The sequence below is a fragment of the Nansenia antarctica genome, assembly GCF_963989245.1.
Source record: "Nansenia antarctica genome assembly, chromosome: 17".
NCBI classification, from domain to species: domain Eukaryota; kingdom Metazoa; phylum Chordata; class Actinopteri; order Argentiniformes; family Microstomatidae; genus Nansenia; species Nansenia antarctica.
The window spans coordinates 27404963-27429962 of NC_137687.1; the positions used below are offsets into that span (position 1 = coordinate 27404963).

At 47.7% G+C, this 25000-nt stretch overlaps 1 protein-coding gene across 3 annotated transcripts in view; it reads left to right on the forward strand.

Annotated features, from left to right (window-relative positions):
- Positions 1–25000, forward strand: part of osbpl9 (oxysterol binding protein-like 9) — a gene marked incomplete at its 5' end in the record, with an annotated part of 45803 nt that overhangs the window by 10827 nt on the left and 9976 nt on the right. For 2 of the 3 annotated variants that reach the window (XM_080547814.1, XM_080547816.1), the window contains 8 exons: positions 8765–8841; positions 16543–16638; positions 16856–16903; positions 17346–17375; positions 17523–17573; positions 18499–18537; positions 21398–21488; positions 22576–22677. In XM_080547814.1, coding sequence (XP_080403940.1) covers positions 8765–8841; positions 16543–16638; positions 16856–16903; positions 17346–17375; positions 17523–17573; positions 18499–18537; positions 21398–21488; positions 22576–22677 — 534 coding nt within the window. Of the gene's footprint in view, positions 1–8764; positions 8842–16542; positions 16639–16855; positions 16904–17345; positions 17376–17522; positions 17574–18498; positions 18550–21397; positions 21489–22575; positions 22678–25000 lie in introns of all 3 variants that reach the window. The other variant, XM_080547815.1, reaches the window with a different exon arrangement.

The following is a 25000-nucleotide window of genomic DNA, read 5'->3' on the forward strand; positions in this document are numbered from 1 at the left end:
GCAGCTTAGCAGCTCTTCTGACCTGTTCTCTTGTCCGACCTGGTGTTTGTTGTTGTTTTTGGTACTTAAAGTTTTGATTTTGGGAGCAAAATTCTCAGAGAGTTGAACTGATTTCAACGGAGGAATGTTTGTCAGTGTTTGAAGGAGGAAAGATGTTTTGTAGTAAACAAGATTGTTGGAGCTTCATCCCCAGAGGACAGTGAGGAGGAGGAGTACCTCCGGTGTGTTCGTAAAGTGGCTCTAAGCAGAAGGTTGTTGTGACAGGTTGAGTGTTTGTTCCAGGTCCATTATGCTGCCGGTCCTTTTAGACCAGAGCCGTTCATCACTGACATCTGTCCCTTGTTCTGACAGACCTCTGGGTCAGTCACACACACACACACACACACACATACATACACGCACAAATGCACGCATTCACACACACACATACACACGCACACACACACACATACATACATACATACATACATACACACGCATTCACACACACATATACACACACACACACACACATACATACACACGCATTCACACACACATATACACACACACAGATGCTGTAGAGCTGGGATGGTGTGTGGTGATGCTGCAGGCAGGATGTGTGTGTGTGTGTGTGTGTGTGTGTGTGTGTGTGTGTGTGTGTGAGGGGAGGTGAGGGGAGGTGAGGGGAGGGGAGGTGAGAGTATGATATGGGTGAGGTTTGGGACAGCCACAGAGGCAGGGATGGGGGGAGCGGGAGAGAGAGAGAGGTTCTGTCTATTTCAGGAGCATCCATAATTCATCAGACTCTTTGATTCCTGGCAGAACATCAGAGTAGCAGGAGAGCCCTTTAACCCTCCCCTTCACCTCCCACCCCTCCCCTCTCTCTCCTCTCCCCCCACTCTCCTCCCTCCCCTTTACCTCCCCCCCTCCCCTCTCTCTCCTCTCCCCCCACTCTCCTCCCTCCCCTTTACCTCCCCCCCCTCCCCTCTCTCTCCTCTCCCCCCACTCTCCTCCCTCCCCTTTACCTCCCCCCACTCTCCTCCCTCCCCTTTACCTCCCCTCTCTCTCCTCTCCCCCCACTCTCCTCCCTCCCCTCTGCCTCTCTCACTCTCCTCTCGCTCTCTCCTCTCCCCCTCTCCCATAGGTGTGTTAAAGATGTCGTTCATGCAACATATGGTGTGTGTTTGTGTAGTTGTGTGTGTGTGTGTAGTTGTGTGTGTAGTTGTGTGTCCACAGTGTGTTGGCTTACTTCCTGCTTTTAGTTTCGGAGAAACAGTCATTTATTCAGATACACACACACACACAACGACTGCTAAACCCACCAAAAATAGAGGTAATATTCTAATACCATATTGTATTTACATATACAGGTTAACGTGCGTCACACTCTCTCTATTCTCTCTCCGGAACATTCCGTTCATTAATCAGGACGGCGGGGGGTGGGAGGAGTCAACAGGAAGTGGGTTATGATGGTTGTGTTGTTTCCTGGGAAAGTGATTAATCTCACCAAGTGGAGACGGTGTCATCATCTGTATTATCACCCCCCGCTGACTGTCATTAACACTAGAACCGCCGTGCCTTCTTTCCTACTAAAAGATCCTTTTTTAGCTACTAAAAGATCAGCCCCTCTTTAGAATGGGAATCTGCTATTTACACACAACGACCACTAGTTGGCCGCTTGTAAATTAGCCTGCTTCATACACAGAAAAACTGCAAAATAGCTTTATATTAGCTTATCCTTATGTGATTTAGAAAATGTAAGGATACTGAGTGGTAGAACGCACATATCTAGGAAAAGTCATGAAAGGAGGGTCCTGAAATTTGATCGAATGCAAAGATATACAAAAATAAATTACTCACAGGTGTCAAATGACCACTCATGGCTGTTGTAGTGTTAACCTGCTGACTGTCATTAACCTGTTTAGTGCAGGAAAGGTTGTGGCCTGTGTAGTACCATGGCCTGGGGTGGTCCAGTGGTCTGGTACCATGGCCTGGGGTGGTCCAGTGGTCTGGTACCATGGCCTGGGGAGGTCCAGTGGTCTAGCACCATAGCCTGGGGTGGTCCAGTGGTCTAGCACCATAGCCTGGGGTGGTCCAGTGGTCTAGCACCATGGCCTGGGGTGGTCCTGTGGTCTAGCACCATGGCCTGGGGTGGTCCAGTGGTCTAGCACCATAGCCTGGGGTGGTCCTGTGGTCTGGTACCATGGTCTGGGGTGGTCCTGTGGTCTAGCACCATGGCCTAGGGTGGTCCAGTGGTCTAGCACCGTGGCCTGGAGTGGTCCAGTGGTCTAGCACCATGGCCTGGGGTGGTCCAGTGGTCTAGCACCATAGCCTGGGGTGGTCCAGTGGTCTAGCACCAGTACCGTGGCCTGGGGTGGTCCAGTGGTCTGGTACCCTGGCCTGTGGTGGTCCAGTGGTCTAGCACCATAGCCTGGGGTGGTCCAGTGGTCTAGCACCATGGCCTGGGGTGGTCCTGTGGTCTAGCACCATGGCCTGGGGTGGTCCAGTGGTCTAGCACCATAGCCTGGGGTGGTCCTGTGGTCTGGTACCATGGTCTGGGGTGGTCCAGTGGTCTAGCACCATGGTCTGGGGTGGTCCTGTGGTCTAGCACCATGGCCTAGGGTGGTCCAGTGGTCTAGCACCGTGGCCTGGAGTGGTCCAGTGGTCTAGCACCATGGCCTGGGGTGGTCCTGTGGTCTAGCACCATGGCCTAGGGTGGTCCAGTGGTCTAGCACCGTGGCCTGGAGTGGTCCAGTGGTCTAGCACCATGGCCTGGGGTGGTCCAGTGGTCTAGCACCGTGGCCTGGGGTGGTCCAGTGGTCTAGCACCATGGCCTGGGGTGGTCCAGTGGTCTAGCACCATGGCCTGGAGTGGTCCAGTGGTCTAGCACCGTGGCCTGGAGTGGTCCAGTGGTCTAGCACCATGGCCTGGGGTGGTCCTGTGGTCTAGCACCTCGCAGTGTACACATATGCCCATGTCGGCATGGGTTTGAATCCGGCCCATGCCCTGCTGACATGCCCTCTCTCCCTTCTTCTCCTTACTTACCTGTCTGTCTTCACTGTATCTGTCCAATAAAATGAAAAATACGAGAGGCAACTGCCCCACTCAGAAAGAAAAAAGAAAAAGTCATAACTTTAACTCCAACTTCCCGTCATGTGAAACATGTTCCCACCAGATCTGCCCAGTCAGGTTTTACTGTGTGACTGAAGGTGAAGGAACTGGCGGCTGTGACCCTTCTGCTGAACAGAACAATGGGTTTATTGAATGTGACATTACGCAAACGTCTTGTTGTTCTGTTTCAAGAAGTGTTTTGTTAATGATTATGTGTGTGTGTCACGTCACAGATAGACTCTGTACTGTCAGAGGCCTCCTCCCCCCTCCCTCCATGACTTACTTACTGACATGACAGGACTTGATTGGTAACATCAGTGCAGTGAAGAGCTTGTGTGTGTGTGTGTGTGTGTGTGTGTGTGTGTGTGTGTGTGTGTGTGTGTGTGTGTGTGTCATGTGACTGACTGCATCCCCTCTGCTGGTTGTCCAATAATGTAGCCCAATAATCTTAGTGTGTAGGAAAAGGAGACAAGGGAGGAGACACAGAGAGGGAGACAGGGAGACAAGGAGACAGGGAGACAGGGAGACAAGGAGAGAGGGAGACAGGGAGCCAGGGAGACAGGGAGACAGGGAGACAGGGAGACAAGGAGACAGGGAGACAGAGAGACCACTAGAGTCTAGCTGCAGCCCTTGTATTTGGAAGGAAGGAAGGTAGGGAGGGAGGGAGGGAGGGAGGGAGGGATGGATGGATGGATGTGTAGTGATGAATGGATGTGAGTATTGGAATATGGTCTGTGTGCGTGTGCGTGTGCGTGTGTGTGTGTGTTTGTGAAGAAGCCAGGACAGTCAATAAATCTCACACGGGGCCGGGACATAGCTGGCCTGTAGCTCACACACACCTGGGAAAACCACCAGGCACATGGTCTGCAGGCGAGAGGGAGAGAGGGACGGAGTCCTCACTGGGACACACAGAGCCGCGTGGTAGAAGGCCGAATCACAGGGCTGCATTTGTTATTGTTTTTCACATTTTACTTCCGTTTTTTATCCCATAAGAAATCAGATATCTGATGGGGGTGGGGGGGCATGAGTGAACTACCAAGAGCCCTGTCTCTCTTATCTGTCTCTAATGCCTTTAAAAGCTTTGGAGCTTTAGTGCTGAGCTGGTTCACTAGCTACTAGCGGTTAGCCATCCATCACCCACGTCCACTCTACTACTCTCTGGATCAATTTAATGCTCATGAATCAATCTCCAGGTCCGGTTCTGTGAGGGGTCGTGTTACAGCAGGCCTACGTGCCTTTTGGACATGCTTGATTATCGTGTGTTTCTGGAGCGCTGGCTGGCTGGCTAGCTATTGGTTTCATTGGTTGCAGGCAGCTGTGCATTTTGTAACTCATTCCATTTCGTATCTATGTATGTCGTCTGATTTCTTGGTTCCTTAAATGTACAGTAGTAAACCTGCCCTAGTTGGTTTACCAACTAACTATCCTTTTTTAGATGGTTTACCAACTGTCTTTAGATGGTTTACCAACTAACTACCCTTTTTTAGATGGTTTACAATGAACTACCCTTTAGATGGTTTACCAACGAACTACACTTTAGATCAGAGGTCTTCAACCTTTTCAGCCCAAGGACCCCTTGCACGAGAGACAACCAGAACAGGGACCCCCACATGTAATAAATAAAAAATAAAAAAACATTTTAAGGCCTATAATAACTTTATTCACCTTATTAACCTATTTTGTCACGACCAGAGGTAGGACCCAAACGCAGACACAGGTGAACAGGTAAGAGTTAAATAATAAAGGTTTATTTCTAGTAACAAGGCTGATGGGAATAGGCAGGTGGGTCGTCAGGCAGGCGGGAGGTCAGGCAGGAGGAAGGGTCGGCAGACAGGTGGGGAATCAAGCAGGAAGAATGGTCAGCAGGCAGGTGGAGTAGTCGGCAGACAGGCAGGGGGTCAGACAGGAGGAGTAGTCGGCAGACAGGCAGGGGGTCAGGTCACAAGGGAAAATTAATAAGTAACAGGCAAATTACTGGGTTATTAACCTATATGTGTTTATGATTGATAAAACGTTCATGCATAATTATTATTGGTTATTATTATTATTATTATTGTTGATGAGGCTTATATTTTCTATTATTATTATTATTATTCAACAATTAAACATTTAGCTTCAGGAAGTCAGGTATGCTTACCTCAGTGCGATGACTGGCCCTGGTGGGTGGTACACAGCTTGTCTATTCTGGGGGAGATGGAGGTTGTCAGGCAGAGCATCATGTCATCCTCAGGCTGCAGTCTTGAACGGTATTTGCTCTTCAGGTGGGTGAGGGAGGAGAATCCACATTCGCAAAGATATGTGGTTGCAAAAGGCAAGAGGCTCACCATGGCCTTTGCTGTCAGTTGTGGGAAGAATTTTTGGCAATGGATCCAGAACTGGATCAGTGGCTTTGACTCGTACACATGCTTGTGTGTACTATCTGTGGACAGGTCGATCAGCTGATCTTCCTCAGCGGCTGTCAGATTTGAGCCGTCGGGTGCATTCTCTTTGAAAGGAAACTGTATCCAGGTCTTGTCCTTTCTCCAGGACTCAGTCTCAGAAAAATATTTTTCGAATTGCCATTTGCCTCCAAGTGATTACCAATTGCGCGTTTCACGTCAGGCGAGATCACAGCGGAATCCGTCAACTCCTCCACTGATGGAAACATGGAGATGTTATCTCCCCTGACGCGCTCTCTCCATCTTTTCGTTTTTTTCAGGAAGCCTTCCATCTTATCATACAGCTGAATGGCGTGTGTATTGCGGCCCTGCATAGAACTGTTCAGCCGGTTCAACTCTGCGAAAACGTCCGCCAGATATGCCAGTTTAAAGACCCAGGCATTGTCGATGAAATGCGCAGCCAGCTCCGCGCGGTTTTGGCCAATTAGAAATTCGTGGATAGCTGTGCGTAATTCAAATACTCGTGCCAATACGGATCCACGGGAAAGCCATCTGACTTCTGAATGGTAAAGGAGCGCTGTGTGTTCCTCTCCTGTAGCGGCGCATAAAGAAGCGAAGAGGCGAGTTTGTAGGGCACTCTTCTTAATAACATTTACAGCCTTTACAACAGTGTCCATAACATCGGCAAACTCAGCACTCATTTCTTTAGCGGCGAGGGATTCTCTGTGCAGCATGCAGTGAGTCCACATCACTTTGGGGGCGACTTTTCTGACAAGCGCCATCAGTCCACTCTTTTGCCCAGTCATAGCGCGCGCACCGTCGGTACACACCGCGACACACTTTGCCCAACTTACGTCATTTTCACCGAAAAAGTCATCAATCACTTTGAAAATTTCAGCACTTGTTGTGCGTTCAGGAAGCTTCTTACAAAACAAGAACTCTTCACACATTTCGTCTTGGTCAACAAAGCGCACAAATTCCAAGAGCTGTGCGTCTTTGGAGATGTCCACTGATTCATCCAATTGGAGTGCAAATGCCTCCGCCGTTTGTAATTTCTCAATTAACTGCACCCTCACATCCGATGCCATTCACCAATTCGCCGAGCAATTGTTGTGTCTGACAATGGGATAGTCTTCAACTTTTCTGCATATCCATCATTCCCAAACATGGTCTTGCACATATCAGTGGCCGCAGGCAATATCAAATCTTCTGCAATTGTGTATGGCTTTTTACACTGGGCAACGCGAAGAGCAACTTGATATGAGGCTTTCAAAGCAAGCTCACCGACTTTCGCAGATTTTCTTATCATTGTCTGTTGGCCTTGGAGAGAGTGCAGACGAGCCTGAAAGTAGTCCAGTGCTTTATCTTGTAAGTGGCCATGATTCGTCTCAAAGTGTCGTTGCAGCTTTGATGGCTTCATGCTTTCGTTTGAGAGCGTCGCCGCACAAACAACACACACCGGCAATTCCACTCCTTCGGTTTCTATGAAAGTAAATCCAAACTTTAGGTACACTTCTGAATATTTTCGGGACTTTTCTCTTTTGCGTTTATCTGCCCCTGGGGCAGGCGCTGCTGGGGCCGAGGTGGAAGGAGTAGGCCTAGCCGTTGGATCTCGAGCTCGAGGTCTCGTTACTGTTACACATTTATCCATCCTGCTTCACTAATTAATAGTAGTAACTAATAATGTGAAGTTATAATATCATTATCGGACTCGGACAACTTGCGCAGGTTTAGCTCAACCAGTTTAATCAACACTCAGCTTCAACAGTGCCTCGGGTCATTACCCATAATGCAAATGGTAAATAGTACATTTTTATTGTAAATAGTTTTTTGTCAAAAGTAGCTTATTATTGCCTATTAATGCTTGTAGTTTACTCAATATAACTTTTGTTATATTTTTTAATTGTCACAAATTATTTTGGTGAAAATTGTTAATTATTCTGAAAAAATTTGGCGGACCCCCTGCAGTACCTCTGCGGACCCCCTAGGGGTCGCGGACCCCCGGTTGAAGACCACTGCTTTAGATGGTTTACCAACGAACTACCCTTTAGATGGTTTACCAACTAACTACCCTTTAGATGGTTTACCAACTAACTACCCTTTAGATGGTTTACCAACTAAGTAACTACCCTTTAGATGGTTTACCAACTAACTACCCTTTAGATGGTTTACCAACTAACTACACTTTAGATGGTTTACCAACTAACTACACTTTAGATGGTTTACCAACGAACTACACTTTAGATGGTTTACCAACGAACTACACTTTAGATGGTTTACCAACGAACTACACTTTAGATGGTTGACACTGCAACTGTTGTTGTAAATGTCATAGTGATGATGTGATGATGTGTTGATGTGTTGGCTCTGTGTTTTTGCTCTTTGGGTGTAATCCTCTCCAGCTGCAGCCTGGGTCTCCCGTCTAGAGACCTAGCTAGCTCCCTCCTCCCTTCCTCCCCAGCTAACCACCTAGTGAGCTAGCTGCTTCCTCCTTCCTTCACAGCCTAGCAACCTAGCTCCCTCCTCCCTCCTTTAGCAACCTAGCTAGCTGCCTCCCCCCCTCCTTCACAGCCTAGCAACCTAGCTACCTCCTTCACAGCCTAGCAACCTAGATAGCTCCCTCCTCCCCCCTCCTTCACAGCCTAGCAACCTAGATAGCTCCCTCCTCCCTCCTTCACAGCCAAGCAACCTACCTCCCTCCTCTCTCCTTCACAGCCTAGCAACCTAGCTACCTCCCTCCTCTCTCCTTCACAGCCTAGCTACCTAGCTAGCTCCCTCCTCCCCATCCTTCACAACCTAGCTACCTAGCTAGCTCCCTCCTCCCCATCCTTCACAGCCTAGCTAGCTCCCTCCTCCCCCCTCCTTCACAGTGTAGCTAGCTAGCTCCCTCCTCCCTCCCTCCCCAGTTACCCACCTAGCCTAGCTCCTCGAGACCCAGCAACCTAGCAACCTACTAGCTCCCTGCTCCCCCCTGCCCAACAACGTAGCTAGCAACCTGCCTCCTCTCTAGACACACCGACAGGACAACAACATACATCACTACTCTCTTCTCTTGCCCAACGCTGCGTACGCTTCAGGATGACAACATCATAGCCTCTTCTGTCTAGTCTTCTTCTGTGTTCTGAGTCAGTTGTGTTGGACTAAGGAGGCTGCAGGAGGTGTGTGTTGGCCAGGCCGGGACCAGGTTAATATACATACTGCTGCTGTGTGACTTTGCTGTCTCTGACTCTCTGGACCAAGGCTAATTGTGTGGTGTGGGTGTGTGTTGTGTGTTGTGTGTTGTGTGTTCTCAGCCCGTGATGCGGACGAACGGGAGAAGTGGATCCACGCCTTAGAGGGGACCATCCTCCGCCACACCCTCCAGCTGAGGGTGAGTACGCAGCACACACACTCTGGCGTGACACGGAGGCCGTGTGTTTTTAAGACATGAAGGTGAGAGTGTGTTTGTGTTTGTGAGAGAGAAAAAAAACTCACAAACAAGCAACAGCGTTTGGACAGACATTCTGTAGTTTGGTCACAGGAAGCCATGGCGTTGAGGAACTGAGGAGGACGTTGAGAAACAGCGTCACGCTTGGTGTTCCACCTGGTTACAGCAGCTCATAGTGCTGTAGCTCATAGCTCATCCATGCACCTTTAACGTTCCAGTGTAGTTCATCTGATAACATCTGTCAGGGTTCCCACGGGTCCTTGAAATCCTTGAATTTTGTGAATTTGCCAAAAAGAAATCAAGGTCTTAAACGTTTTGGAAAATAGACATGGGTCATTGAAAGTGCTTGAATTCCTCTCTCTCTCTCTCTCTCTCTCTCTCTCTCTCTGTCTCTAAAATATATATATTTAAAAAACAATACTTAGCTTGCCAACTACTTGCCTGTGTACTACCAACTACAGGCCTGTGTACTGTATGTCCTCACCAGGGGAGGCTGGTGGAGGTAAAAATCGGAGGACGGGCTCATTGTAAAGCATGGGAGGCTATCAGACATCCGGTCCAGTCCATGATACCGGTCCTCGTTGCGTTCCGTGCATTACAATGAGCCTGTCCTCCAATTTCTTTCCACTCTTTTTTTATTTTTTATTTTTTACCACTGTGCCCTATATTTCTCTCCCCCTCTTTTTTGCTTGGCTTGCTGTTTGGGTTCTCGTTTGTGTTGTATTTATAGTTATAGAGGCAAGGTAAGTTTATTTTATAGCACATACAACAGGGGCAATTCAAAGTGCTTTACATACATTATTAAAAATACAGCAAGAGGAAATACAGCATAGTAAGAAAATACAAATTACAATAAATAAAAGCAAATATAAGAAGTAAATACATAAAACATTCAGTAAGACAATAGTTAATGGATAAAAGACATTGATAGAAATGTTTGAGGTATAGACGCTGAGTTATAGACCCTGAGTTATAGACCCTGTTATAGACCCTGAGGTATACACCCTGAGGTATAGACCCTGTTATAGACCCTGAGGTATACACCCTGAGGTATAGACCCTGAGGTATAGACGCTGAGTTATAGACCCTGTTATAGACCCTGTTATAGACCCTGAGGTATAGACCCTGTTATACACCCTGAGGTATAGACCCTGTTATACACCCTGAGGTATAGACCCTGTTATAGACCCTGAGGTATAGACGCTGTTATAGACCCTGTTATAGACCCTGAGGTATAGACGCTAAGTTATAGACGCTGTTATAGACCCTGTTATACACCCTGAGGTATAGACCCTGTTATAGACCCTGAGGTATAGACCCTGAGGTATAGACGCTGTTATAGACCCTGAGGTATAGACGCTGTTATAGACCCTGAGGTATAGATGCTGTTATAGACCCTGAGGTATAGACCCTGAGGTATAGACGCTGAGTTATAGACCCTGTTATAGACCCTGAGGTATAGACCCTGAGGTATAGACCCTGTTATACACCCTGAGGTATAGACGCTGTTATAGACCCTGAGGTATAGACCCTGTTATAGACCCTGTTATAGACCCTGTTATACACCCTGAGGTATAGACCCTGTTATAGACCCTGAGGTATAGACGCTGTTATAGACCCTGAGGTATAGACGCTGTTATAGACCCTGAGGTATAGACGCTGTTATAGACCCTGAGGTATAGACGCTGTTATAGACCCTGAGGTATAGACCCTGTTATACACCCTGAGGTATAGATGCTGTTATAGACCCTGAGGTATAGACGCTGTTATAGACCCTGAGGTATAGACCCTGAGGTATAGACCCTGTTATAGACCCTGAGGTATAGACCCTGTTATAGACCCTGTTATAGACCCTGTTATAGACCCTGAGGTATAGACGCTGTTATACACCCTGAGGTATAGACCCTGTTATAGACCCTGTTATAGACCCTGAGGTATAGACCCTGTTATACACCCTGAGGTATAGACCCTGTTATACACCCTGAGGTATAGACCCTGAGGTATAGACCCTGAGGTATAGACGCTGAGTTATAGACCCTGAGGTATAGACCCTGAGGTATAGACCCTGTTATAGACCCTGAGCTGTGAGAGGAGAGGAGGTGACTGTGTGGCTCCAGTCTCAACAAGCGCGTGTCTGTGTGTCTGGCAGCACGAGGCGGTGGTGAGACTGGCAGGGGCACCATGTTAACACCAGTCCATTAAGGGAGTCGCCTTCCCTACACTCTGACACTGTGTCTCTGTCTGAGACACTCACCACTGTGTGTGTGTGTGTGTGTGTCTTTCTCTCTCTCCTCTCTCTCTCTTTCTCTCTCTCCTCTCTCTCTCTTTCTCTCTCTCTCTCTCTCTCCTCTCTCTCTCTTTCTCTCTCTTTTCTCTCTCTCTCTCTCCTCTCTCTCTCTTTCTCTCTCTTTTCTCTCTCTCTCTCTCCCCCCCCTCTCTCTCTCTCTCTCTCCCCCCCCCTCTCTCCCTCTCCCCCACCCCCCCTCTCTCTCTACCTCCCAACCCTGCCAGTGACTCACATTCTCTCACCTCCCTTTCCTCTTCCCTCCAGTTGTTTATGGAGCTTTTCTTCTGCTTTCCCTCTCTCTCTGTCTCTCCCTCTCTCTCTCTGTCTCTCCCTCTCTCTCTATCTATCTCTCTCTCTCTCTCTAACTCCCTCTTTTCCTCTCTGACCCCACCCTCTGCCTCTTTCTATCTTTTTTTCCCTCTAATGCACTCCTCCCTTCTAATTCCCCTCCCTCCCTCCCTCCCTCCCTTTCTCTCTCACCCCACCCCTCTAATATAACTCAACCCTGCTGACTGCTGCTTGCAAACACACACCGTGGAAGACGGGAGTCACGGTCACCATGTGACCCAACAGCCAATCAGAGCCCTGCTTACTCTGTCAGCCAAGTCATCTGCCCCCACGGCTTTATCCAATCACCGAGGCTGTTGATGTTTGTCACACGCAGGGACTTAGTGCTGCTGCTACTGGGTTTTTTTGTGTCTTTTTTTTTATGTGAGGAAGTGTGTACTTCCTGTGAAAAGAAGTGCAGGAGGAGTACCCTGGATTAACTTCTCCTGCGTAGCGTCCAGTTAGCTTAGCGAGAGCTCTCTGCCTGTACTTAGCTTAATAGCTAGCACTAAGACAGTTGTTAGCCTTAGCTGTGGACATTCCTTACTCGTACATTCTGAGCTGATGGAGGAGAGAACGTTGTTGAAGGATATAAAAAAACAACAACGGCTAGTTGTTAGACTAGTTTCTGCTGCCTGTTACCGTAGGTAGACGGTGTGTGTGTGTGTGTGTGTGTGTGTGTGTGTGTGTGTGTGTGTGTGTGTGTGTGTGTGTGTGTGTAGAGGAGGAGGAGGAGGAGAGTGGAAACTGTGTGTATGTTGGGAGAACAGAGGCGAGAGCAGCAGCTGTTTGTGTGTGTGTGTGTGTGTGTGTGAGTGCCTGAGGGGAGGAGAGAGGGACAGCACAGCAGACTGGTGACGAGGCAGGGAGAGAGGAAGAGGACGAGGAAGAGGCATGTCCCTACGAGCACGCCGTCCTGTAAGTACCCCCACGACAGACAGACAGACAGACAGACAGGCAGACAGACAGGCAGGCAGACAGACAGGCAGACAGACAGACAGGCAGGCAGACAGACAGACAGAAGGACAGACAGACAGGCAGACAGAAAGACAGACAGACAGACAGAAGAATAGACAGACAGACAGACAGACAGGCATGCATACAGTTAGACAGGCAGACAGATGGACAGATAGACTGATGGACAGTTGGAGGGCGGTGTAAACTAGGTCACGCTGTGCTGTGTGGCCACATAAACAGAGGGAGGAGGGCTGTGCGTGTGGGGCAAAGGGTTAAGTTGTTAAGAGAGGCTTGGCTATGGGGGCGGGGTTGGGGTTAAGGTTAAATTGGTGAGATGAATAGGTTTTATTCTCGCAGTTGGTGGATGAAAGTGATAGACTAAACTTTATTTATCTAGCGTTTTGTGTACACAGTATTGTAGCTCAGAGTGCTCTGGAATGACAACATTAGGACTGATGGAGTGACATTAAGTTACATAAGCAGCCTTAGCACTGAAGGGAACAGGCAGGGTGTACAGTAGGCTAGGTAGCATTAGCTCTACCTAGCCTACTGGGTAGATAAGCTAGGTAGCATTAGCTCTATGTGAATGTGCTGAGCCTGCGTTAGCTAGGCTATGCTAGGCTACATGGCCGGCCTCTCTTGTTTTTTTTAGCTAAGCTGTTCAGGCAGAAACGTCTCCATGGTGATGAGGGCATGTGTTCCATGGCACAAACGTCTCCATGGCGATGAGAGCATGTGTTCCATGTTGTAGAACATAAATGCACATTTTGTTTGAATGTTGATATTTGAATATTACATAAGACCAGTCAAGAAAAGGATTTATAATACAGACATGTCGACCTTCGGAAAAGTATGTTAATTTATGCACTCAATTCTAGGTCGGGGCTCCGTTTGCATGAATTACTGCATCAATGAGGTGTGACTAGATTAGTGGTAGTACTGGTGTGTGGTGCAACATTTTCTGTGTGGCTAGTGGCTACTCTAATGGAATACTTGTGTTGATGGTGTTTGGATGAAAACTGACGTTGTTAAATATTGTCGTTGTCGACACTGGTAGTTAACTTGACACTGTGACTGTCTACACTGGTAGTTAACTTGACTGTGACTGTCTACACTGGTAGTTAACTTGACTGTGACTGTCTACACTGGTAGTTAACTTGACTGTGACTGTCTACACTGGTAGTTAACTTGACACTGTGACTGTGTACACTGGTAGTTAACTTGACACTGTGACTGTCTACACTGGTAGTTAACTTGACTGTGACTGTCTACACTGGTAGTTAACTTGAGACTGTGACTGTCTACACTGGTAGTTAACTTGAGGCTGTGACTGTCTACACTGGTAGTTAACTTGAGACTGTGACTGTCTACACTGGTAGTTAACTTGAGGCTGTGACTGTCTACACTGGTAGTTAACTTGACACTGTGACTGTGTACACTGGTAGTTAACTTGACACTGTGACTGTCTACACTGGTAGTTAACTTGACACTGTGACTGTCTACACTGGTAGTTAACTTGACACTGTGACTGTCTACACTGGTAGTTAACTTGAGACTGTGATTGTCTACACTGGTAGTTAACTTGAGGCTGTGACTGTCTACACTGGTAGTTAACTTGACTGTGACGGTCTACACTGGTAGTTAACTTGATGGTGTTTGGATGAAAACAGACGTTGTTAAATATTGTTGTTGGTACGTATGTGGACGTAGTGTTTGTGTGGGGGAGCTGTTCTCCAGCTATTCTCCAGGCCTGTCGCACGTGTTACTGAGAGCAGGTGTTCAAACAACACAGCTTCAAATGGGTGTGAGAACGTCCCCTTGTTCTGATGACCCGGCCCGCTGGGTGTGAGGGGTCATGGGTCAACTCAGTAGTGACCGTGTGTTTCTGTCATGGAGGAGATCTGGTGGTGTTGTGGAGGAGGTGTAGGTGAAGGAGAAGAGAAACCAGAGACCACTCTGTGTCTTCTACCCACACACACACACACAAACCCCTCCGCACACACACACATACACACACATACACACACGTTACATACACACACATACACACACATACACACACACATACTGTATACACACACACATTACACACACATTACACATACACAGACATACACACACACACACATACATTACACAAATTGTGCACACACATATATTACACATACACAAATTACACACACACACACACACACACACACCTCCCTCCCTCAGCTCTGGGACAGCCAGCCTGGTGCTCCTCCACTGTTTGTTTGGCTGTTTGTTTTTTTGACATTTTGGTTCAGGCACTTCTGAGGCCAACTGGCAGTTAGTTTCACCACCTTTGATCCTTTAAGGAAGTAGAAGGGGGAGGGAGGGGGTCAGGAAAAGGCTCTAGACTTTGTTCCCTGTATCGTTAGTTTTGGTTAGAAGAGGTTTTTTTACGGGCTAAACATTATCCAGTGTCGTGCGGGGGCCGTGGCGCTGATGGCTGATGGCGTTCCTGCATATCCCCCTCAGAAACCCTGTAGCTGGGAAACAGGCGCGTTCCGCTGGCTGTAGTAGGAACACAGGACCCCGTCACAACACAACTACACCCATACAGGAAACCACGGCAACACAGGGGAGTGCAGGGTTCACCATCTCAACTGTAAGTTGAGACTTTGACACTGGTAGTTAACTAGACACTGTTACTGTCTACACTGGTAGTTAACTTGACTGTCTACACTGGTAGTTAACTTGACTGTGACTGTCTACACTGTTAGTTAACTTGACTGTCTACACTGTTAGTTAACTTGACTGTGACTGTCTACACTGTTAGTTAACTTGACTGTCTACACTGGTAGTTAACTTGAGGCTGTGACTGTCTACACTGGTAGTTAACTTGACTGTCTACACTGGTAGTTAACTTGACTGTGACTGTCTACACTGTTAGTTAACTTGACTGTCTACACTGGTAGTTAACTTGACTGTGACTGTCTACACTGTTAGTTAACTTGACTGTGACTGTCTACACTGTTAGTTAACTTGACTGTCTACACTGGTAGTTAACTTGACTGTGACTATCTACACTGTTAGTTAACTTGACTGTCTACACTGGTAGTGAACTTGACTGTGACTGTCTACACTGTTAGTTAACTTGACTGTCTACACTGGTAGTTAACTTGACTGTGACTGTCTACACTGGTAGTTAACTTGACTGTCTACACTGGTAGTTAACTTGACTGTCTACACTGGTAGTTAACTTGACTGTCTACACTGGTAGTTAACTTGACACCATGACTCTCTACACTGGTAGTTTGCTAGTATTGACTAGGAGGGACTGTGGTAACTTTGGGTATTTTCTGTTGCTTAATTCAACAAATTCTGTTCATTTCACAACTGGAACACAACTAGTACATAGAGAGTGGTTCCTAGTTGGTGCTTTTTAGAGTGAATGTTGTGAACCTCTCATTAGGAAGGTCAGTGTACTTCTGTCTGTTTTGATGTGGATTAGAGTTTAATGGACGTGGGGTTTGTCTTGTCTGTGCTGATGTGGTTTAATAGTTGAACATGTTTGTGGAGTCTGCCTGTTTGAGCTTTAGATGAGTGTTTCTTTTTGTTAGTTTTTGGGGAAGTGATGGTGTTCGTTTCTCTGTTTCAGTTTTCAGGTAGTGTTAATGTAATGTAGTAATGTTTTTTTGGTAGTGTTGTGTAATGTTTTTGTATTTATGTGTAGACAAAAACTGTTCAGTCAACAATTTAATTGACTTTAGCCATGGGTTCCTTGGTTTGAATTATCCGCTAGGACAACCTGCTGTTGTCTCTGACAACCTACCGTCTGTCCACTACGACAACCTGTTGCCCCTGACAACCTACTGTCTGTCCACTAGGACAACCTGCCGTTGTCAAAACCAGGAGACCAAACTATCAGAGACTGTTGCACGCTGCTGTTGTACAGCTGCCACACACCAACACCTACTGTGTCCACGGAAACATCTGAACACACCATTGTGAACCTGAAGGTGGCAGAGAACTACGAAGCCCACAATGCCCTGCTGATTTGAGTCTGAATTCGTCAATCTTCTTGTTTGTGTTGTGTCCCCCCTCTTCAGGAGGCAGAGTCTGGCTTTGTTCCGAGTGTCCAAGACTTTGACAAGAAGCTCTCGGAGGCTGACGCATACCTGCAGATCCTCATCGACCAGCTGAAGGTGAGTCTCTTAACCCACGCTAGGCTAATGAGCCTTAACCCACGCTAGGCTAATGAGTCTCAGCCCACGCTAGGCTAATGAGCCTGGGTCCGCTGTGAGTCCCGGAATGACTGTGACTCCTCACCGCGACGCGCTGCCCTGCGTGTGCTGACGTGAGGAGCCTGTCCTCTCCAGAACCATAATGCACCTGTCTGTCTGTCTGTCTTCTCTCCCCCAGCTCTTTGATGAGAAGATCAAGGACTCCAAAGATGATGATTCACGCAGAGTGAGTAACCAGATCCCTGCCCTGCTCTGTCTCTGCTGTTAGAGCCTCGTTAGAGTCTCGTTGTTTTCCCTCTCTCGTCCTTCCTGTTCTGTCCTTCCTCTCCTGTCCTCCGTCTCCTCTTCTTCCTCTCTTTCCTCTTGTCCCCTCTCCTGTTGTTCCTCTCCTTTTCTCTCTCTCCTGTTCTCCCACTCCTCTTCTCCTCTCTCCCTCCTCTCGTGTCCTCCCACTTCTGTCCTTCCGCTCCTGTTCTCACTCTCTCTCCTCTCTTCTCCCCTCCCCTCCTCTCCTCTCCTCTCCTCTCCTCCATTTGAAACATGTCATGTTTTCTTAGTCAGTGTTTTCCCCAGTCTTGTCCCCTAGCTAGTTTTTGAATCTTGTGATTGTTTCTTCTTTGAAGTTGAGGCACACAATGTTCATACATACGTCTTTCCTTTTTTTTCAGAAGATTGAGCATTTGAAGGAGACCACGGGTGTAAGTCACTATTATGTCCGATGACCAAGATAACCGATACATCTGAATCTAATCTAATCTTCACCATGGATGTTCAGCATTTGTAGAATCTTCTGTCCCAAGTATGAGTGCTGTGTTTCATTCTCTCTGCTTGTTCTCCTCTTTCAGAGTATGGTAGAGTCCATCAAGCACTGTATAGTATTGCTGCAAATTGCCAAGGTGAGGACACAGTACTACAGTAGCATGGTTAACTCAAGGTTCCGTCATTGCACCTTGTGTTGAGGTCACAGGTCACACCACAACACTGCCAAGGGTTGCCAACTTTAGCACTACCAAATATGGGACAAAAGATGGCGTGCCGCTAAACAGGGCGGGGGGGGGGGGGGGGGGTTGCAGGAATTGGCGCATTGACACTACGTACGCATGAGGGGGCTTGTGATTGGATGAATACACGGGACAAGGAGGGTCTCATATATTGATCCAGACCAAAATACATCTGGGACATCCCAGGCTAATAGGGACAGTTGGCAACCCTAGGTCACACCACCATACTGCCCGTGTTAGCGTTAGCCATGCTAGGCTACGGCTAGGCTAGCTCTCCACACAGCTGTCCCACTACCACACTGCCCTTGTTAGCGTTAGCCATGCTAGGCTAGGCTAGCTCTCCACACAGCTGTCCCACTACCACACTGCCCTTGTTAGCGTTAGCCATGCTAGGCTAGGCTAGCTCTCCACACAGCTGTCCTACTCCCACACTGCACTCCTGTAACTTGGGGGTCGGGGTCGCTGGGTTAAGAGTTTCTGGAGAGGGCGGTTTCACACGTACATTCTAGAACCACATATACATTCTAGAACTGGAACCCTTCATTTACATTGACATTTTTGGCATTGAGCAGAACGCTAGAACTGTGTGGTGGTTGTTGTTGTTGTTGTTGTTGTTGTTGTTGTTGTTGTTGTTAGCCTTAGCGTTAGCGTTAGCGTTAGAAAAGGTCTGACTCTCTCTGATGATTATGGATACTAGAGAAAGAAGCCCTCAAATATATACATATCAGCATCATTATTATTATTATTATTATTATTATTATTTACAAATAGTTGTTGAACCTTCCGTAAGTAAGTAACGTTTTCTTCTCAAAATTTTAAGGATCAAAGTAACGAACAGCAACACGCAAACGGACTCATAGTAAGTTGTGACGCTCTCTGCCCCGTGGCAAAACAAATAATTAATGATAATAAGTCGTAATCAACCGAACAATCTATCCTTCTTTTCCTCCTCATTCACTTCACTCTGAACTGTAGAAAAGAAGGCGGAGTCACGTCTGTGTTAGTGCATGCCTCTTCACTAGAGCCTCAGCTCCGTCTCCCCTAGCAACCACTCCCTCTCCCCTAGCAACCACTCTCTCTCTCCTCTGTTGCACCTTCTGTTCCTCCTTCAGTTGACCACATCCTCTGCTTTTCTGTCAATGACAACTAGTGGAACACCTTCCTCCTCCTCCTCTCCACACCTCCCCCCAAAGACACTGTGTGTGTGTGTGTGTGTGTGTGTGTGTGTGTGTGTGTGTGTGTGTGTGTGTGTGTCCTCAATTACCCCCATCCCCCTTCCATTAGTCCTATGTGTGCATGCTTATTTAACCACCTGGGACTGGTAGATATCAGCCCACCATGAGGTCTGTCTGTCTGTCTGTCTGTCTGTCTGTGTATGTCTGTCTATGTCTGTCTGTGTGTCTGTCTGTCTATGTCTGTCTGTCTGTCTGTCTGTCTGTGTCTGTCTGTCTGTCTATGTCTGTCTATGTCTGTCTGTCTATGTCTGTCTGTCTGTCTGTCTGTGTGTGTCTCATTGTCTGTCTGTCTATGTCTGTGTGTGTCTCATTGTCTGTCTGTCTATGTCTGTCTGTGTGTCTCATTGTTGTGTCTCATTGTCTGTCTGTCTGTCTGTCTGTGTGTCTCATTGTCTGTCTGTCTATGTCTGTCTGTCTCATTGTCTGTGTATGTCTGTCTGTCTGTCTCTGTCTGTCTGTCCATTTGTGTATGTCCGTGTATCTCATTGTCTGTCTGTCTGTCCGTCTGTCTGTCTGTCCGTCCATCCATCCATAGATGTCTTTGGATGACTGCTCAGGACTCTCTCCTTGGCCTTGCCATTTGAGAGTGTTATGCAGCCTAATACTATCACTATAGTATCAGTATTCCATGATAGCATTAGTGTTCTATGATAGCATTAGTGTTCTATGATAGCATTAGTGTTCTATGATAGCATTAGTGTTCTATGATAGCATTAGTGTTCTATGATAGCATTAGTGTTCTATGATAGCATTAGTGTTCTATGATAGCATTAGTGTTCTATGATAGCATTAGTGTTCTATGATAGCATTAGTGTTCTATGATAGTATTAGTGTTCCATGGAGCTCACGTGTTTGATACCGTTACCAAATTCCGTTCTGTGCATTACAATGAGCCCCGTCCTCCGATTTCTACCTCCGCCAGTCTCCCCTGGTATAGAGGCTGTAGACCTGTAGACCTCCAACCTCCTCTACCCTCCTCACTCTGCTGGACTAGTGGTTAACCTCTCACTAACTAGCTAGCCAGAACACACTCTGGGTCTACACACTCTCTACACACTCTCTACACACTCTCTACACACTCTACATAACATACACTCTACACACTCTCTACCAGAGGACACACACTCTACACACTTTACACACTCTACACACTCTACACACTACACTACACACACTCTACACACTCTCTACCAGAATACACACTCTCTACCAGGACACACTCTCTAGTCTACACACACTCTACAGACTCCATGTCTACCAGAGAGGTGTGTGTCTAGTGGTAGTAGTGTTAGGACCGTTCCTCACACACACACACACACACACACACACACACACACACACATACACACACACACACACACACACACACACTCAGGTCCAGATCACTCTTCTGTCCTCCTCGTTTGCCCGCTACAGCATGCTGATCACACTGCTGTTGCATTCTGGGAGGGTAGGGGCGGTCTATCTCTTCTCTCTCTCTCTCTCTCTCTCTCTCTCTCTCTCTCTCTCTCTCTCTCTCTCTCTCTCTCTCTCTCTCGCTCTCTCTCTCTCTCTCTCTCTCTCTCTCTCTCTCTCTCTCTGTGTTCTGCTACGGGCACTGCTGGGTCAATGGTGCCACTGACCCTTGACCCCTGCCTCTCTGTATGAGGTGTTTCCTGTATGTCAGAGGGATGTCAGTAAGGCCAAGGCCAATAGTCGATATCTAGGATTGTCCCTGTGGCGTTGCACTCACGGGACAATCCTCTAACCTCCCCACTGCTGGACTAGTGGTTCATCTCTCTCTAACTAGCTAGCCAGAACACACTCTCTACACTCTCTCTACACACTCTCTACACGGACACACTCTCTAGTCTACACACTCTCTACCAGGACACACTCTCTACACACTCTCCATACACTCACTGTCTGAGTTAAACAAACATTTGTACACTAGACTGTTCACTTTTTCATATTTTTGCAGGGTTTAAAAAAAAAAAACATGCTTCTTCTAGAGTACCAGGCTTATAGCTCTGCACATGTTATATATATATATATATATATAATATGACGTGGTGTAGAGAGATATCGATTGGCTGCTATTGATTTTGATGGAGCATGATCATCCACTGTTTCCTGTAAGCAAAGTGAAAGATGATCGATCTTTCCGGAGGGGGGGGGGGGGGGGGGGGCGAGGTGGGCGTCGGCAGTGTACATTTCATTTTGTTTGGGTATTTGTTTGCACTTCAGCTGTGTGTGTTTTAAAAGCAGGCGTCTAGCCTGGCCAGGGGGAGGCTGGCGGAGGTAGAAATGGGAGGCCGGGGCTCATTGTGAATGTACGGGACAGGATGAGGAACGACATGGAAACACGTTTGACTCCGTTCCTCGTTCTGCTACAACGAGCCCGTCCTCCGATGTCTACCTCCGCCAGCCTCCCCTGGTGTGTGGGTTAGGTGTTGTTGAAGTGTGTGTGTGTGTAAGGTGTGTGTGTCCTGTCTCCCCGTGCAGAGCACCATCAACCCAGTGGATGGGATCTTCCAGCCTTTGCTGGACGCCTCAGTAATCGACGCCATGCCAACACAGACCACCCTATCCACAGGTACACACACACACACACACACACACACACACACACACAGACACACACACACACTACCCAGGGGTGCACACACACACACACACACACACGCACACACACACACACAGAACACCCTACCCACAGGTACACACACACACAGACACACACACACACTACCCAGGGGTACACACGCACACACACACGCACACACACACACACACAGACACCCTACCCACAGGTACACACACACACACACACACACACACAGACACAGACACACCCTAGCCAGAGGTACACACACACACTCACCATACCCACAGGTACACACACACACACACACCCTACCCCCAGGTACGCACACACACCCACACACACACACACACCCTACCCACAGGTATACACACACCTATCCTCCACCTCTGCACACAGACCACACTACCCACAGATACACTACAGCTACATTATCTTTATTTTTAGGTACATGCACTATAACCACCACCCCTACACACACACACACACACACACGCACACACACACACACACACCATAACCCACAGCCCTATACACAGACAGAACACTGTCCCCACAGGCGCATATACACACACGCACACACACTACACACACACCATACATACATATAAATATACACACACAGCACCATGCCTAACCCTACTCACATGTTCAGACTGTGCAGAGGGAGATTAGCGGAGTAACACGGAGTTCATGTCCAGCTGGTTGTTGAGTCGCCCATTCTGTGGAGATGGCGCCCCCTAGCGGAGGTGAACGGTACCTCCGCCATCTCACCTCTCCACCCACTGTCATTACTACCTCCTCCCTATGTAGGCCAGGCTAATTTCAGCCTTGAGCTCAAATTGGACTTGGCACGGTCCCTTCCCGAGTGGGGCAGGTCATTTTATTGACAGATACAGTAGAGATTTAGACAGGAAGGATGGGTGAGAGAGAGAGGAGGGATGACATGCAGGACATGTCCCCGGCCGGAATCGAACCTGCGGTCCCTGCGGTTAAATGGTCAACGCTTAACCCGCTACGCCACCTAAGCGCCCCGGTTCTGTGTGTTCTAACTCTATGTTCTGGTCGTCCCGTGCAGATGGCTCGCAGTGTAAAGCGGAACAGCGGCCCTCCTCGCTACCCGTGGGGCCCATCGTCACGGTGATGGGCAGCCTGCAGACTCCGACCCCCAACAGCACAGGTGAGAGGTCACTGGGGGGAGGGGCAAGAGGGGGGGGGGGGGGGTCAAGAGGTCAAACGTTCAGGGTTCGTGTGGGTCAAGACTGGTGTTCTATGGGGGGATGTGTGTGTTGTGTTTTGGATTAAAAATGACTCATCAAAGGACTGCAGTTACGTTACGCTATATGTTCTGTGCTTTATAATAATAATAAAACATTTTATTTTGTATAGCGCTTTTCCTGCAAACGTTGCAGCTCAAAGTGCTCCAATCATTATATAATCATAATTTAATTATTTAGGTTTAGGAGTGTGTGTGTGAGTGTGTGTGTGAGTGTGAATGTGAGTGTGTGAGTGTGTGCGTGTGTGTGTGTGTGTGTGTGTGTGTGTGTGTGTGTGTGTGTGTGTGTGTGTGAGTGTGTGTGTGTGAGTGTGTGTGTGTGTGTGTGTCTGTGTCTGTGTCTGTGTCAGTCTGTGTGTGTGTGTGTGTGTGTGTGTGTGTGTGTGTGTGTGTGTGTGTGTGTGTGTGTGTGTGTGTGTGTGTGTGTGTGTGTGTGTGTGTGTGAGGTACTCTGTCTTGTCGTTGCTCCTCAGGCTGCAGAGCTTCTGACCTCCCTGGTCCTGCTGCTGCATTACTGCTGCCTCAGCTCCCAGGAGACACACACACACACACACTTAAACACACACACACACACTTAAACACACACTTAAACACACTCACACACACAATTAAACACACACACACACCAGGGTTTCCGTTAGAAAAATTTGCCGCCGGACATCGTGTCCGGGAAGATTTCGATTTACCGGACAAACGTGAATTATTCCGGTCATCATATTAAAATATAATAAAAAAAAAAAATTTCAAAATCATATTTTTTTTTCTCCAAATCTAATATAGCTGTTTGTCGCGGTGATTACTGTTGTGTAGCGACCTATATATGCCATTTAATGTCTATTTCTCATCCGATACGATTAGATGCGAGCTATATAATAATATAACATGATTCGCATGCGCGCTATGCCATTATGTCCAGCGCTGAACGGGCGCCTCACTGGGAACTGAACAGACAGCATCGATCAATGAACGGACTCCACATTACGTTAACTGAAGTTTGTTAAATTGTTTGGGATTAATGTGAGTTTTCAATTTTCTCTTTCCAGTTTTACCCTTTTTTTAAATTTTTATCAATAAAACAACGTCATTTCTATAACCAGGGGGGTGTTCCATCGACGTCGCTGGAGGAAAGTCTGGGCTTGTTTTGACAAGTCTCGCGAGATCTATCAAGATATGCCTGGATCTTTTTAAGAGTCTCGCGGGACTTGGCGAAGTGGGCCTAGGTTTTCCTTTGGCGACGTTGATGGAACACCCCCCAGGTCTCGCTGGTTGGGAAGGCATTTTCGTTTAGCTGCCTGTCAAATCATACTTAGGGGATAGCCCTGTAAGCTCATACGGGTCTGTATGTCGTCCTGAAGACCGGCTGTTAGATCATATAGCTGAAGTTTGTCTCCATCTTACAACACTACTTTACATTGTTAGCAGGCTCATAAAACAAACCGTGTTAGTTGACTAGCGATGTGTCATTGATTTTCGACAACGCGGAAATGTATTCACATTTTTCGAAAGAAAAGTCAAAGCATTAGAACGTAGAACGGAACATCGCACGCGCGCGGAAAGCCACCGGCCCCGATTTGGCCAGAACTTTTTTTTCCGTCAGGAGATTTTCTTTTTGTTGCTTGAATCCCTGGGCTCCCCCGCACACCGTGATTTAATTCGCACACTGTCTTAGTGTAAATGTTGTCCGTTTCGTTTGTTATCCTTGTTATTGTGCGATAAAGATAAGGCTTTCCGCTTCGGGCCACCATTTTCAGCTGGGCACCGGACACACACACTCGTGCACGCGCGGCACTGCCCGAGAGAGAAGGACCCGCCCCCTTTGGTTAGCCTATAGGCTGGCTGGAGGGGGCGGGTCCTTCTCTCTCGGGCAGTGTGTGTGCGTGGGTGTGTGTGTGTTTGGTGCTCAGCTGAGAATGGTGGTGATTATTTTCACCGGACATTTTGTCCGACGAGTTTTCAGTTTGTCGGACTTCAACAAATGTTACCGGACAAAGACCGGTAATTACCGGTTAACGGAAACCCTGACACACACACTTAAACACACTTAAACACACACACTTTAGTTAGGGAGAAAAGTGATGTGGCTCCATGAAGCCTCTGTATCTGATGAGGTTGGAGCTGCTGTAGTTGAACATTAGCAGCCACATGCAGGTGGAAACCCAGGTTGTCTCAGATGGAATCTCACTGTTTTTCTTCTCTCTCTCTCTTTCTCTCTCTCTCTGTCTCTGTC